Raw genomic sequence first — 15,189 nt, 5'->3', positions numbered from 1 at the left:
AGAGCCAACGAGCAAAAAGGCCATAATTGGGCCTTGTGCGGCCGATAAAAGTAAAAATAAAAATATCGTCATTGGTGATCCTCCCACACCAAATATATCACGCAGAATGGTTACTCTGAAGGCTCCGGACAAAAGAAAGATCGGACGCACCGGGGGGCAAGCACGATCGGACACCCGATCACGGTCACCTGTCCTGCGTACGCCGGACAATCCGGGTACTAAGGCCGAACAGTCCGAGACAAGCGCGGACAGTCCGACTATGATGTCCGGACGGTCCGCAGATGGTCAGAAGCAGCAACCTCAGACCATCGGACCACAACGTTCTAACACAAGTGTTAGGAAACAAAACACTACTAAGACGTCTGGACGACTCAGTAGAGTCGGCCCTACTTTTGGTCAGTTGCTTGCCAAATATATGAAGAAGGCCGTTCCACACAACCGGCCAATAAAACAAACAAAGTCAAAAGGGCGACCTGTGCGAAAGCAAAAGCCAACTAAACGGACCCAAAGGGTAGCACATCCAAGATCGCCTTGTCATCCTCCTCCACGGATAGCATGGTGCGTCCCGTTCTATCCATCGTCGATGTGTTGTCCTGCTCATGTGTGGGGTGGTATGGCGATGAATTCGTATTACTGGCCTAATCCGTTTGCTTATTTGGGCTGGGGGGCACCACAAGTTTTTGCCTATTGACAGGTTGATCAGGTAGACATGGCCGAAGAGGATGCGATCCGAAACGACCTCTATGCATTAAAGTCCCATCAAGTATTTATATTATCTGATCGCAAGAGCCGATGACTTGCATCGAGCTGAGTCCTTACTTCGGGAACAAAACCTCATGAGGTTAATTGTTTCCGAAGTTTTCGCTGATGCTTTTGGTTCGCCAAGCTCCACTAAAAGGCAGGGGGGCATATGTTGGACACCAAAATGAGCGGACGGTCCGGCCCATGGGCCCGGACGGTCCGCGTGTCCCGAGATTAGATTAACTCGGATGTTTATCCTTATCTCGTGCGTGGTTATCCATCTAATCACGTGGGAGTTTGTTGGCTATCTCTTAGGAAAAGGTCCAGACCTCCTCCCCTATAAATATAAAGGGGTACGGCCGATTGAGAACCCCCGAACACATTCCAATCGAACCAATTACCTTATTTACTTTTCCTGCCCTAGGAGTAGATGTAGCATAGTTCTAGTTGTAGTCTTCCACATATCCACCTCCATCCCTATTCGACTCTACGTCGTCTAGATCCGCCTTGGGTGGCCTGCCGATCCCAAGACAACCCCTAGGATCTCTCCTCCCCGACGGGGTCCCTCCCGGGAGCGAGATCCAGGCCGCCGCCGGCGACATCCGCCGCCTCTGCGTACGCGCGGACCGTCCGGTCGTCAGGCAGAGGACCCGAGCCATGCGCTAGGCCGCGGACTGTCCGCGCCTGACCAGAGAGCACCGCCGCTGGTTATTCTTGGGTATTTGGCGCTCCGAAAAGGCGTCAACAAGATCAAATAGTAATATTCAACTGCTCTTCTCTTCTGAACACATCACAATATTCTAAACGTAAACTAGCTCGATGGTTTGAGTACAATATTTCAACGGTTCATTGTAAATTGTTGAGTGTTGTGAATATTGAGTTAGGTTTTACAAAAACGTTTGGTCACGCCTTTCTGCTGACTACTGAGAGTGTTGAGTAAACGAGGGTTTCAAGAAGACGAAAGAAAAAAAGAGAGGAAACAAAGAACACGAGCTGACTTTTTCGTGTGACGGGCCAGGTGTTTTTGCTTCTGCCCCCACACACATGGGGCCGTTGCCGAGTTGTTCGGGGCCCCATGATAGCAGGGCGTAGAACAGAAGAGGAAAAAAAAGCCAGAATCGGCGATTCAGCTGAAGTATTTGACAAACTTTTGCAGACTAGAATTAATTTTTTTAATGAATCTTTTAGAAGGGGCGGAGGCGTTCGAACACGGGGTGCCTACTTGGAATTTTGGCAGTGCCAGCCAGCAGTGGAGCCCGGCGGAAAGAAGCCGCAGGCAGTATTTTGGTTCCGTTGAGTACCACATCGCCTATGTTAGCGAACGCGCGTCTCCGGCGGTGTATAAAAATAGGATGTGGGCGAGCGTTGCAACTCATCTTTGCGCTTGGGGCAATGACGCAGCTCATGAGGTCATACCGAGGCGCGTCAATTGCTGGTTGAAAACTATTTCCAAACCCCCTCTGCGGCCCAGCTCTGGGCCACAGAGAATTTCTGGAAGGGCTCCCTCTAACCAGGGTAAAGCCCACAAATCATGAATGAAAGTTTGTTATTTACAATTCAAATATCTTTGATTTTTTTTAAACCCATAGAGGTTTAACAGTATCCCTCCGTCCCCTACACCGAATTTTTTGTATTTTAGCCCCTAAACAGAAGTAAAATCACGATTAGACCTAAAAAAATTTTAAATGCAGTTTTGGACCCTTAGCTCGGCGCCATAGCCTGTGGCGCCGAGCTAACACAGCTCGGCGCCATCGGCTATGGCGCCGAGCTTCATGACGTGGCAGCCCGCGTGGCACACCTAGCTCGGCGCCACAGATCATGGCGCCGAGCTAGGAAACTTAACCGAAACCCCCTTTCCTCTTCGTTTCTTCTCTGTTTCGCTCGCCGCTTTCGTTTCCTACGCCCGCCGCCGCTCATACCGCCGCCGCCGCCGAGCTCGCCGCCAGCCCGCAGCCCGCCGAGCGCGCCGCCCGCCCGCAGCCCGCCGAGCTCGCCGCTCGCCCGGCGCCCGCCGAGCTCGCCCGCCTCTCCGCCCACCGCTCGCTCGACTCCGGCCGCCGCCTGCTCTCCTCTGCCTGCCGCTCTCCCTCCGGCCTTCCAGCTCACAAGGTAATAATTTTTTATAATTATTACTTAATATTTTTGTATTTAGTTGGTATTACTTAGTTATTTAGTGTTTAGTTGTTCGTTAGTGGTTAGTTAGTATTTAGCTTTTAGCATTTTAGGGTTTAGTGTTTAGGGTTAGTGGTTACATTAGTGTTTAGCATTTAGTTAGTATTTATTTAGTTTAGTATTTAGTATACTAGCTAGCCATTTACTTGTAAATATATTTAGTCCTTTTATATGTTAGTTAACGTGTTGTTCTTTCAGTCCTTTTATATTTAGTCCTATTTACTTGTAAATTTTTTTATTGTTTAGTAAATTGTTAGCTCTTGTTCGTGTTTAGTAAATTGTTAGCATATTGTTAGTGTTTAGTAAATTCTTAGTGTTTATATAGTTATCATTTTGTTTAGCGCATTGGTATTACATGTTTTCTGTGTTGGCAACCATCGTGTTGTCGTTTATTCGCAGGTTCTATAAACATCACTTTACAGGGGAGGTGCTGCCAAATTTTTTACTGACAATAGGTTTTTTTGTACGTAGGTGTTCGTCCGACTTGACCTTCTCCACCTTTAGCTGGACTCGTACGCGTTCTAAGGTATACAATGTTTTCGTACATTATTTATAGATTATGTAATTTCGTTTGATGTGTTTATTTAATATTTACTATATAGTTATTAGTTAATATATATTTATTACTTAGAAAGTTAGTAGGCTTAAGTATATAGCCATTATTGAGTTAGTAATCCATTTTTGTAATAGATGGACAGCCTAGTAACACTATACCATGGAGGAAGGGTGGAGATAGATGCTTATGGGAGTGTTACTTTTGATGGTATGAAGATCGTAACCATGTTGTTCGTTGAAAGACCAACTTTTGACCAGCTTTTGGCTCGAGCTTGTGAGGAGATTAGTTGCGACATAAACGACCCTCGAATATCAATTCAGGGTTTGTTGTCCCATATTACATATGGAACAGTTGTCCGACGGTTGATCTCCATTACCTCAGAAGATGATTGGGTGATATATTTAAGAATTGTGAAGACGATGGTTCCACCATGTTTGGATGTGGTTGTTCAAAAGTTACCTGTTAGTCATTGCGGAGGTCCAGTCGGGTTGTCTCCACACATGCCAAATGCATCTCGTATTGAAGCTCCTTTGGTAGAGCTTCATGAAGAAGTCGTTGTTGTGCCCGATGCTCAATCGGGTCCGCACGAGTATGGGATTTCTCGTCCTATTCCCGGCGTTTGTGGGGCTTCTAATGCGGTTGTACCCCCCCAAGAGATCCCATTGACCCAGGATCCAGTTCACGATCATCCTAGTAAGTGTCTTCGACACATTGTTCGTATCCATCATTATTTCGTTTGATTAGACTTTTTAATGTGGTTTTTCTTGCTCCGACCTGATGCAGGATCTCCACATATCGATAATGCTGATGTTCAGATTGATGTGCCTGTGTCATATAATATGGACAACATATGCAGGGCATCCAATAGTGTTGATGTTCAGATTGAGGATGAGGAGGAGCCATATGAGGCTGCACGGGCCGTAGATTCTGATGATGACCGTCCGGTTCAAGAAATGACCGAGCAAGAAATTGAACTCATAAGACGTTTGTGTCCGGAGCGAGACCCTGCAGTACATGAATTTAGCAGTTTAAGTCAATCCAGCCTTGCGTATGCTGAAGGACGTGACGATGAACTGCTAGAGGCTCCGGATAACGCCGACAGCATTGAGATTAAGGTTGGCTTACTTTTCAAGGATCTGCCTACACTGAGACGATGGCTACAGGAATATTCTGTGAACCGGAAGAGGCCGTTCAAGGTGAGACATTCGTATGCACAGCGTCGTTACACTGTTGTGTGCGAGGTGCCAGAATGTAATTGGAGGGTATGTGCCCGAAGGCAGAAGGACACCGGAAAGTTTAAGATCACCAAAATTGTAGGTCCACACACTTGTGCCCAGACAGAGCTGAGCTCTAAGCATCGTCAGTTGACATCTACCCTGATTGCGAAAAGGATATTGGGGATATTGAAGGGTCAGCCAAACTTGAAGGTGAAGTCAATTATGACCATGACTTCGGAGCTGTTTGGTTACAGGATCAAATATGGGAAAGCATGGAGGGCAAAGCAGCGGGCATGGAAGATGATATACGGGGATTGGGAGGAGGGTTATGAGAAGTTACCAGCATTGTTCAATGCAATGAAAGCAAAAAACCCAGGCATGCATTACGAGTACATCCCCAAACCTAATGAATGGAGGAACGACAAAGAGATATTTTATCGTGCTTTCTGGTGTTTCTCGCAGTGCGTAGAGGCCTTCAGGCATTGTCGTCTCGTGCTCTCTATTGATGGTACTTTTCTGCTTGGGAAGTATAAGGGCACATTGTTGGTTGCCATATCATGCGACGCAGACAACTCACTGGTTCCTTTGGCATTTGCTTTGGTGGAGAGGGAGAACAGAGATAGTTGGTCTTGGTTCTTGCGGCTTGTACGCATCCATGTCGTAGGCCCTGGACGCGAGGTTGGTGTCATATCTGACAGACACCAAGGTATTCTTAATGCAGTGCAAGAGCAGATTCCTGGCTACGCACCCATGCACCACAGATGGTGCACTCGACATCTAGCAGAAAATCTTCTTCGAAAGGATCATAGCAAGGCTAACTTCCCCCTATTTGAGGAGGTATGTCGTCAGTTGGAGGTTTCGTTTTTCGAGGATAAGTTGAAGGAACTAAAAGATGCAACAAATGCTGAAGGTAAGAACTGGATTGCTGGATTGCTGAGGGAACCGCACAAATGGACAAGGGCCTACGACGAAGGTGGCTGGCGGTTCGAGTTTCAGACTAGCAACATGGCCGAGTCATTTAACAGTGTGCTCAAGGGTATACGGGGCATGCCAGTCAATGCTATAGTAACATTCACTTTTTATAGGCTAGTGGCTTGGTTTAATGATAGACACGCGCAGGCCAAGGCAATGCAGACCCGAGGGCAGAGATGGGCACCTAAACCAACATCACACCTTAATAATGCAAAGGAACGTGCCCATAGACATGAGGTACAATGCTTTGATGAGGAGCTGGGTAAATACGAGGTAACAACACTAGGCGGCATAACTTCCGACGGTGAGGTGCGACCTTCGAGGACACATGTCGTGTTACTTGATGCATTCTGGTGTGGATGTGGTAAACCTAGACAATACCATTTTCCATGTTCTCATTATGTTGCGGCCGCACGTCATCGTAACTTTGCATTTGAGAGCAGAATACCTTCTGAGTTCAGTGTAGAGAGCTTAGTACGTACCTGGAGCCCTCGTTTTGAGCCATTTCTTGATGAGTCACAATGGCCACCGTACACCGGTCCGGTATACGTTGCTGATCCAGCGCATCGATGGGACAAACGTGGTAGTAGGAAAAGGAGCCGGTGCAACATGGTTATGGATCAGGTTTCCGGTCGCAGTAGGAGAGGACGAGCGTCCCCCTTTCTCGTGGACCCAGAGCAGAATGAATGCGGAAAATGCGGTAGACTTGGCCACAACTCACGTACATGCATTTGGACACTTAGTCAGGTGTGATATATTTTTTTATACACAAATTTTATTCTAATATGTCGATTTTTTTATACACAAATTTTATTATAATATGCTGATATCTTAATTTGCAGGATGGCGCAGTTCCACTTGCTGGACCCTCACTACGACGAGCACCACAGGGGCCGTCTCACCGCAGAGGGAGAGGTAACATTTTGTACATAAATTAAATTTTCGAATTAATATGTGCGACCTATATTTGACTAATGAAAATTCTTTTGATTGCTAGGTGTTGCCCGTTCTGCGGGTCCGGACCCACGACCGGTTTCTGGAGGAGATGAGGTACGATGAGAGGTACACTCCTCTCCTACAGAGGGCTGGCTTGGACGTCTTATCGTACCAGGTCCGCCGTGGGCTGCCCACTTTCAACCCAGCGGCGTTGACGGCTCTGGTCGACAGGTAAAGACTTCTCTAGTTGTTTAATATTTACAATTATCAAATCTACTTTGCATACTAATGATTTTGTATTCTTTTGTCTTCCAATAGGTGGCGGCCAGAGACTCACACTTTCCACCTTCCCTACGGTGAGATGACCGTGACGCTTGAAGATTGCCAGAAGATTCTTGGTCTCAGCATTATGGGTCGTCCAGTGACCGGTCAGGCATCACCAGGCGGTTGGAGGCAGAGGGTGGAGGCCTTTCTTGGGAGACTGCTTCCGGATGAGCTACGAGGTAGCCACAACACCGGAGTCCCACTGACCTGGCTTAGGCAGAGCTTTGGGCAGTGTCCACCTGGTGCAGATGAGCAGACGGTTGGATACCATTGTCGAGCTTGGATTCTCCATCTCTTTGGTTCAGTTCTTTTTCCAGACGCGACAGGCGACAGCGCTTCATGGATGTTTCTGCCCTGCCTGACTGACTGGGATACGACCGGAGGTTACAGCTGGGCTTCGGCAGTGTTGGCCTTCCTGTACAGGCAACTTTGCGAGGCTTGTCGTCGTTCGTCGAGGACCGCCAGCTTAGGTGGATGTGTCTACCTACTACAGCTGTGGATGTGGGCACACATACCCGTCGGGCGACCCAGAGAGTTTCCTCCTCGTGAGTGGTTCGTGGTAGCCGGACATCGGCTTAAGCCCACGGCTGCTTACCGCTGGGACCAGGTCGAGGAGCCATTCGCACGACACCAGCGTGCTTACGTGGAGTACTCAAACGAGATCGACGCACTTACTCCTTCGATGGTGAGTTGTCTCCTTTTTTCTTTTTACATGTCCTTTCTACTTTTATCACACGACACCAGCGTGCTTACATGGGCTTTCTAAAACTTTTGCAGGTGACTTGGCAACCGTATCTTGATCCATATTTCGCCAGCATACAGTTGAGCAGCATGTGCTCAATAGACGAGGACATCTACCTCATGAGGTGTCCCCTCATCTGTTTTTATGCTGTTGAGTACCACTTGCCCCACAGAGTTGCTCGACAGTTCGGATTGCGCCAGGAGTTTCCGGTGGAGCCATTCTCGACTTCAATAGAACTTCATAAGTGAGTTACTACATGCACTTGTTATTCTAACTAATAATTGAAATATCAGTTAGTCGCTAATATATGGTTCTAACTTTTGCAGGTTCGACAGACAGAGACAGAAGAAGGTCACGGACTTCGAGACGCACCATCGTGATTACATTGATGAATGGAACCAGCAGGGGGATCTGAACTATGAGAATGACCAGGCGCACACAAACTACAACTTCCGGAGGTATTTGATTTGGTATTCTGGTGTGACTAGGTGCAAGCTGAAGGGACAGTGGACAGCAGCAGACTACGCCGAGCAAGAATCGTCAGACGACGAAGACACAGCTTTCGACATAGCTGCTCGGCACGGATCCCAAATTGAGGCTGCTCCAATCCTTGATAGAGTGGTAACTATTTCTTTAATAAAATTAGAGATTTCAATTCAATGTTTTATGTCTACTTTTGAGCATCCTAATGTCTTGTGATAGGGAAACTCTATGCTCGTATCTGTTGTTGAACTCGAGCGTATCTCACAGAGAACTTCAGATACTACTACGCTATCGTTACTATCAGTGAGTATCAATGTCTAACAGAAAACTTGTTTATTTGTATGTTGTAACATATGTCTTTAACTAACATTTCGATTACAGAGGGTATCACGTCGTCTTCGTCGAGCAACGGCTCGGTGTGGATGCCGGTCTCTAGCAGGCGTTGACGTGCAGCTGCCTGTGCCTCGTATGCAGCAGGACGTTCAACCTCCCATTTGTGCAGTTGGACCATCTACAGCAGGACTCAGCTCGTCGAGATCGACGCGGGACACGTTTGAGAACGTGGCCCAGGACGACGACGACGACGACGATGACGACGACGACGACGACGCTGGCGCTGGCGCTGGCGCCGCAGGTCAGGTGGAGATTGGACCGTCTCAGTTGCAGGATGCTCCTACAACTCAGCCATCACAGCTGACACCACGTAGAAGGCGTCCACGAGACCCTTACACTCCAGGCACCGACGCTCTTGGGGCCAAGGGCAAGGGTAAGACTAGGAGGAAATGAATACTTTTGTGATATGGACTGTGTGATTTGGACTTATGCTGGAGACGTTGTAATATGAACTATGTTATGTGTTTTGGACTATGTGTTGGGGAACTTGTATTTTGGACTTTGGTTGTGGACATTATATGAAGAACTATGTTCTGTGGATGTTTTTATATTCGATGTTATTTTGTGATGTATTATATGTTGAAATGCTTATATGTCTTATAATATGTGATTATTTGAACTGTGGTTGTTAATAAAACAAGGGGAACTCTTGCAAAATTTTTTTGTGAACTGTAAAAAACATAATAAGCAATAAGTAACACATCTTTAGAGTTCTAAATTATTTTGGATACGTAAATACTACATAATAGGCTACAATTCTTCAGTCTGAATCACAATCTATGAGTAACTCATCTTCGGAGTCATCCGTCGCGCAATCCTCAACAACAACCTCATTCCACTTGCTGCATTGTCCTGCATCACACTTGTCACCAGTTCTTTTGTAATAATTGGCTTCTGCTTCATCTGCAGCTTGGGAGAATAGCTCATCCTCAGCCTCAGCCTCATCAGACTTCTTCTTGTAATAAGCTGCCTCTACCTCTGCGGCGGCCTGTGACATAAACTCATCCTCTTCCTCTTGAGCACGTAATCCAGCCTCAGCTAGTGCTATGAGCTCACTCAACCTTGACATGTCGTCCTCCTCTTCTTCATGTAATCCTGCCTCTGCGAGGGCGATAAGCTCACTCAATCTAGATGTGTCGTCGTCCTCCTCCTCCATCAGCTCAACCGTTGCCATTTTATCCTGAACATATCTCGCATGCGCCTCATCGGCCAAATAGTTTACGCCGCTTCCAATCTCTGCAAATATAATGAGAAAATTAAGTTAGCAAAGTCAGGATAAATAAATTGTACTAACATAATTATAATATCATTTATCTCACTTACTTCCCTTGAGGCGATCAGCAAGATTATCCAACATCTGCTTCTCGGCTTGAGCCGCTTCCCATTCCCTTGCATCCTGTGCTCTCTTCTCATCTGCCGCCTTCAACCTCCTATACTCTGCACGCTTCGGGCTATCATAAAAGGCAGATTTTGCTTCCCTACGCATGTCGCGTATGCGATCGTTAATGTACGAATCAACGAGTCGAGATCCACAACGCATCTTCTGTCCCATTATTCTCTTGGACTCTATTGTGCGCATCACCTCTCCTTTGGCGTCGTAACTCTCCCAACTGCATTTCCTCGTCTCCTACAAAAAAATAGTAAGTACCGCTATAACATTACATCTGGTGCAAAAAAAATACCAACCTCATCGTAATCGACCATATGTCCACAAAAATATCCAACGCCAAGCTCCGAAGGAACTAATCCATACTTAGCTTCAATACCACATTTGCAGAGTACTGGATCAAATTTGACCTCTTCTGCCGCCCACCCCATGTATCACTTTTCCTTTACCTCTGGCTCTGGCCATTGGGACAAAGGACCATACAACCACTCTCTGAAACGACACTTACGCCACCCGTATGGCTGCAAGAGAAAAAATTAGTAATTTATTGTAAATAAAAACTAGTTTATACATTTAGCGTATCAATGGGCTCACATAATCAATATTCGGACAACAGAACTGCTTGTCATAGTCTTCGTCGATGACAGCACGGTCTCCACAATCGCATCGAGGCGGTGAGTCCATCCGTCTTTCTGTTGCTACCTCCTTCTCCTCATCCGTCATTGGTGGAGGATTCGGGGGAGGAGGTACCCAACGCTTAAAACGCTCATGACTTGTCTTTCCACTCAACCAATTAACGAAAAGAAGATATCGAGGGTCAAATTTATCAGGACCATCGATCCACTGGAAAAAGAAACACTTCTGATGTCCCTAAAATAATGGAAAGATGCACTATTACATATCTACAAAAAAATGAATGCGAACAAAATTAAGTGATAAGTCATAAGCTACGTACGTCCAAAGTGCCACAAAGGTAGTAGCAGCGAGCAGCCGTGTCTGGATGTTGTGATTGATGTACCCAAGCCAGTCTGCCACAGTCACAGTTAGGCACGGGGAGTTCAGGAGGAACAGGAGCATCCTTACTAGATACGTCCGGATATAACTCCCGAGGACGATCTCTCTTCTGCCACAACGCCTCTCGGTACATGTCTTTTATCTAATAAACGATTATAATTATCACTTGTACCTATTATGCTTTATAATAAGTTTACACAAACTAATAATCGAAATGATAATATAATAGGTGTATACAAATTATTAAACTAAAAACCTAATATACAAAACGAATCAGTTCGAAATCATACCTTGGTCTACGAAGTGAACCAACTCAAATCTTTGAATCCAGGAAATTTTTACGAAGTTTGGAAATGGGATGAAATGAGCTGCTCTCGGCCAGCCGCGCGGGCGTTTTTATAGGAATTCGTAGCTCGGCGCCAAGATCTGTGGCGCCGAGCTACGAGGCCGCGCCGCCGCCACGTCAGCGCCAGGTCAGCCCTGGACGCAGCTAGCCGTTGCGGCCACGTCATAGCTCGGCGCCATAGGCTGTGGCGCCGAGCTGTGTTAGCTCGGCGCCACAGGCTATGGCGCCGAGCTAAGGGTCCAAAACTGCATTTAAAATTTTTTTAGGTCTAAACGTAAATTTACTTCTGTTTAAGGGCTAAAATACAAAAAATTCGGTCCCCTACACCTACACCGTACAGACACAGAGAGCGACTCACGCACAGAGGGCGTACAATACTGTAGATAATAGGTGCTAGTATATACTCCTACAGTTATAGATACTGCTCCTACATCTACGTGATAGTCATGTAGAAATAAAATTTTTTATCCAAAAGTACAGTAGTCTTATGCAGGAGGAGTATTTCCTGCGTACAGGTGAAAAGAACGCGAGACGCAAACAACTCCAGCCGTTCCCGTTCCCCCCTGACTACACCCGTCACTCCTCCTTGTCCTCGGCCTCGGCCTCTGCCTTGTCCCGCCCGGCGGCGCCGGCTTCGGCTTGCGGCTGGGGGCACATCATCTTCTTGAAGTCCTCGAACCCGACGCAGCCGTCGGCGTCGACGCCGGCGACCATCCGCTCGCACTCCTCGGCGCTGCATCCGCCCTCGCCGATGCGCGCGAGCACCTTGCCCAGCTCGGCCGCCGTGACGCGGCCGTCGCCGTCGACGTCGTAGACGTCGAAGGCGGCGCGGAGCTCGGCGTCGTCGTCCACGCCGCCGCCGCCGCGCGCGTGGAACGCCCTGAACTCGCCGAGGTCCACGAAGCCGTCGCGGTCCGTGTCCAGCTCGTCCATCATGGCGGCCACCTCGCGGCGCCCGTGCGAGGAGCTCGCTGGCGGGGAGATGGCGCGCGTCACCGCGGCCAGCTCCGAGGCGGAGATCCGGCCGTCGCCGTCCGCGTCGATGCGGCAGAACACCCTCTGCATCTCCGCGTCCGCGGCCGACGCCGCCGGGGGCCGCTGCCTGTGGCCTGCCTGCTGCGATTGCTTCTCGCTAGCGGCGCTGTTCGACATGGATGTGGTCATGTGAAGCACGCTTGCCAAGCCTGGAGGCTGGAGGAGAGTGCGATGTGAATGTGAGCTTGTGGCGTCGTGGATGCAGAAGGTATTAATAGGGCGCCAGAGCAGGCACACTGACGACCACGCGCTGTTGACACGCACGGAGCGGCAGGGCAACGACTTCTCGTATCGCGAGACGGGTCTTCGTGTCGGCTGCCTTGGTCGGCGAATCTGCCAGGCATCGCGCCGCGGCTGAGCCACGTGGACGGCCGACCGCCGACGGAGAGGCCGCGCAGCCGGTGCCGGTGCGTATCTCGGTTTGTGATGAGGTCACGAGGACAAATTTCCAGGTTCCAGCGGCAGCTTCCTTGAAGCTCACTTTTTTTTTGCGTATTCCTGCGCATCTTTGTATTAAAAGATAAAAGCATGATTACAACCAAATAAAGTAATAGAAATAATTGGGTGCTAAAAGGGAACAAGAAGAAGGAAAAACTTGTCACGCCCGGATTTAAAAGACAAAGCCGGGTACATCTTATACATACGCCAAATAAGATTACATATATAATAATAGAGTGTATATAGATAAATATCATAATAACATCAGAGTACTTATTATATTACGGAAGTCTTACAAAATAAAAGATAAATATAAATCAAACTAGAATCCATCTTTAGCGTCAATAAGTCAACTGGAAGACGCTTCCTAGATCAGATTAGACTCCTTGTTGTGTGGCTCCTCTTAACCACCTGTTCTTCTCCTGTGGGGGTGTGTGAGACAGTAAGAGTGAGCTCACACATGATCATAGCTTAACAAGTTGTGGGGAAACCAGTGTGCATGAACTCACCAAAGGTAGGAGTTCATGTGATGTGTAAGGCTGATCAATAATATGGGTTAAAGTTGAGCATTGCTTTTAATAAGTTAATCAAATTTTATTAGCAATTACATTGTTTTTAGTAAGTGAATACCAAATCATAATATGAAAAATAGAACAAAATTAATAAATAATCCCATGCAAATGCAAATGACAAATTGAATTTAAGTTACATAAATTAATCATGTGAGTGTCCGAGTCGCTCATGACCGTGAGCATGGCTAGTATACCAGTTTTACACTCTGCAGAGGTTGTACCCTGTACCCACAAGTCATGTTACCCATCTGCCAATGGATCGCGACTCCCATACACCTCTACCAAGGAAGCGAGGTAGGGCAACACAACGAGGCCTTTACAAAGTTCCACTAGCTTCCAAAAACCCGCTACAGTTTATGGGAAGAGCACTTGCAAGAATCCCCCGTCTGACCGCCATCGCAGCAAAATCAACCCGAAAACCTCCCTGCATGCAACTCCCCTACTGCCCTTGCTCCTTTTGGGTAAGGTAGTCTTCCACTAGCTTTCCTAATTAGTTAGCCAAGGCGTCCCATTCCTCCCTTGTGGTGGCACGTTTTCCCGGGTGGTTCTCCATGTTCCCATTAACATAAAAATCTTAACATGAACAGTAAATAATAAACTGATAACAAAAGTGTGAACATGAGTAATGTATATCTCTATACCCAAAACCACATAAAGCAATAGCATATACTACCCAAAACTTTAGTGGTAAAACAAGGTATAAAGATAGCCAAAACTATGTAGATCATTATGATTAATAAGAACATGACTGGAGTTATGGATTTTAAATTATGAATTTTCAAAGGTTTTATGTGCTTGATATATGATTAAGTGAGAAATTAACTTTACTATTGTTTTCATGTCAAAATAGAGACTCTAGGTGATAAACAATAATATTACAAAATTTTAGAAACTGTAATGGATCCATTTGGAGTTCATATGAATTTTCTATGATTTATACAAATTCTAGCAATTATTTATACATTAAAAAAACATTTTCTATATTTATTTACTGAATTTCTCGGGTCTCTGGTTCGCGCGCATAAAAACAGATAAATACATGGGGTTATGCGCAAGATTCCTTAGACCCAGTCCACATTGGTCGTGGACGGCGGTTGATACTTAAATGACAGAGGGGTTCTTTTACAAAACTTGCGGCCGATGGGGTACGAGAGGATCTCTGCTGTCCGATCTAAAGTGAACGGCACCGATTAGATTCTACACCTGCGCGAACCGGTACGCGCACAGAACCGCAAGATCCGAATCCAACGCCCCAGATCTACTCTCCCATCTTTTAATCCACAACGTTCACCAACGATTGGACGCCACAGATTTACTCACGCGAAGCGGTACGTCCCCGTCTAATCTAGACCGTTCACGGCGAAATCAATGGTGCCAGAGCATCTTCCCTAACGCGCCGTCACCAACGATGGCAACAGTGTGGCCACGGCGGCGCCACGGACCGGAAATCCAATCCATGCCATCAAGCGGCCATTTTCTAATTCGGCCTAGCTACGTGATGCCCCATATCCGATGAATGCAGTGAACGGTTAAGTACCTCACGATTTGCCGCAGACGAACCCGACCACGACGAGCGGCGGGTCGGTTGAGCTCCGGCGAAGGATTGCTGGCACTCCGGTGAGTCTACGATCACCGCGACGCCGCACCAGTATTCTCCGCGAGAAAACAATGCCCCGACTCTGAGTTCCTAAGGCGAATGCGACAACGAGGACTATGTTCACCGGCGGCACTCTGCGCTCCCTCTGGTGGTTGTGGTGGCACTGGAAATTAGGTCGGTTGCGGACCTAGTGGAGCTGTGGAACGGAGAGAGGCAAGGGCGGCTGGGGTTTTATCTCCTGGCGCGGTCAATCGGTTCGTGCAC

General features: G+C 47.4%; 2 protein-coding genes and 1 non-coding gene across 3 annotated transcripts; 2 read left to right on the top strand and 1 right to left on the bottom strand.

Moving 5' to 3' along the window:
• Positions 1–2,115: 2,115 nt before the first annotated feature.
• On the top strand, positions 2,116–2,264 carry LOC111591271 (U4 spliceosomal RNA). Its single transcript, XR_004857487.1, has one exon. It is a non-coding gene; the product is annotated as a U4 spliceosomal RNA (small nuclear RNA).
• Positions 2,265–7,566: 5,302 nt separating this feature from the next.
• Positions 7,567–8,359, top strand: LOC109944962 (serine/threonine-protein phosphatase 7 long form homolog). The gene is made up of 3 exons (XM_020550731.2): positions 7,567–7,603; positions 7,696–7,904; positions 7,987–8,359. The coding sequence occupies exons 1-3, from the start codon at positions 7,601–7,603 to the stop codon at positions 8,357–8,359; spliced, it is 585 nt and encodes a 194-aa protein (XP_020406320.2). The 5' UTR covers positions 7,567–7,600.
• Positions 8,360–11,764: 3,405 nt separating this feature from the next.
• LOC103649813 (probable calcium-binding protein CML16) lies at positions 11,765–12,505 on the bottom strand. The gene has a single exon (NM_001347854.1). The coding sequence runs from the start codon at positions 12,445–12,447 to the stop codon at positions 11,860–11,862; it is 588 nt and encodes a 195-aa protein (NP_001334783.1). The 5' UTR covers positions 12,448–12,505; the 3' UTR covers positions 11,765–11,859.
• Between the last annotated feature and the right edge of the window lie 2,684 nt (positions 12,506–15,189).

The sequence above is a fragment of the Zea mays genome, chromosome 3 (genome assembly GCF_902167145.1).
Source record: "Zea mays cultivar B73 chromosome 3, Zm-B73-REFERENCE-NAM-5.0, whole genome shotgun sequence".
NCBI lineage: Eukaryota > Viridiplantae > Streptophyta > Magnoliopsida > Poales > Poaceae > Zea > Zea mays.
Note: the sequence above shows the minus strand (reverse complement) of the source record. Positions and strands in the feature narration are given on the sequence as shown.

Excerpts from the sequence above, each read along its gene's own strand:
- LOC109944962 (XM_020550731.2), top strand. Across the intron at positions 7,905-7,986 it reads ACTTCAATAGAACTTCATAA|GTTCGACAGACAGAGACAGA; the intron begins GTGAGTTACTAC and ends TAACTTTTGCAG.
- LOC103649813 (NM_001347854.1), bottom strand. The coding sequence starts at position 12,447 with ATGACCACATCCATGTCGAACAGCGCCGCTAGCGAGAAGCAATCGCAG.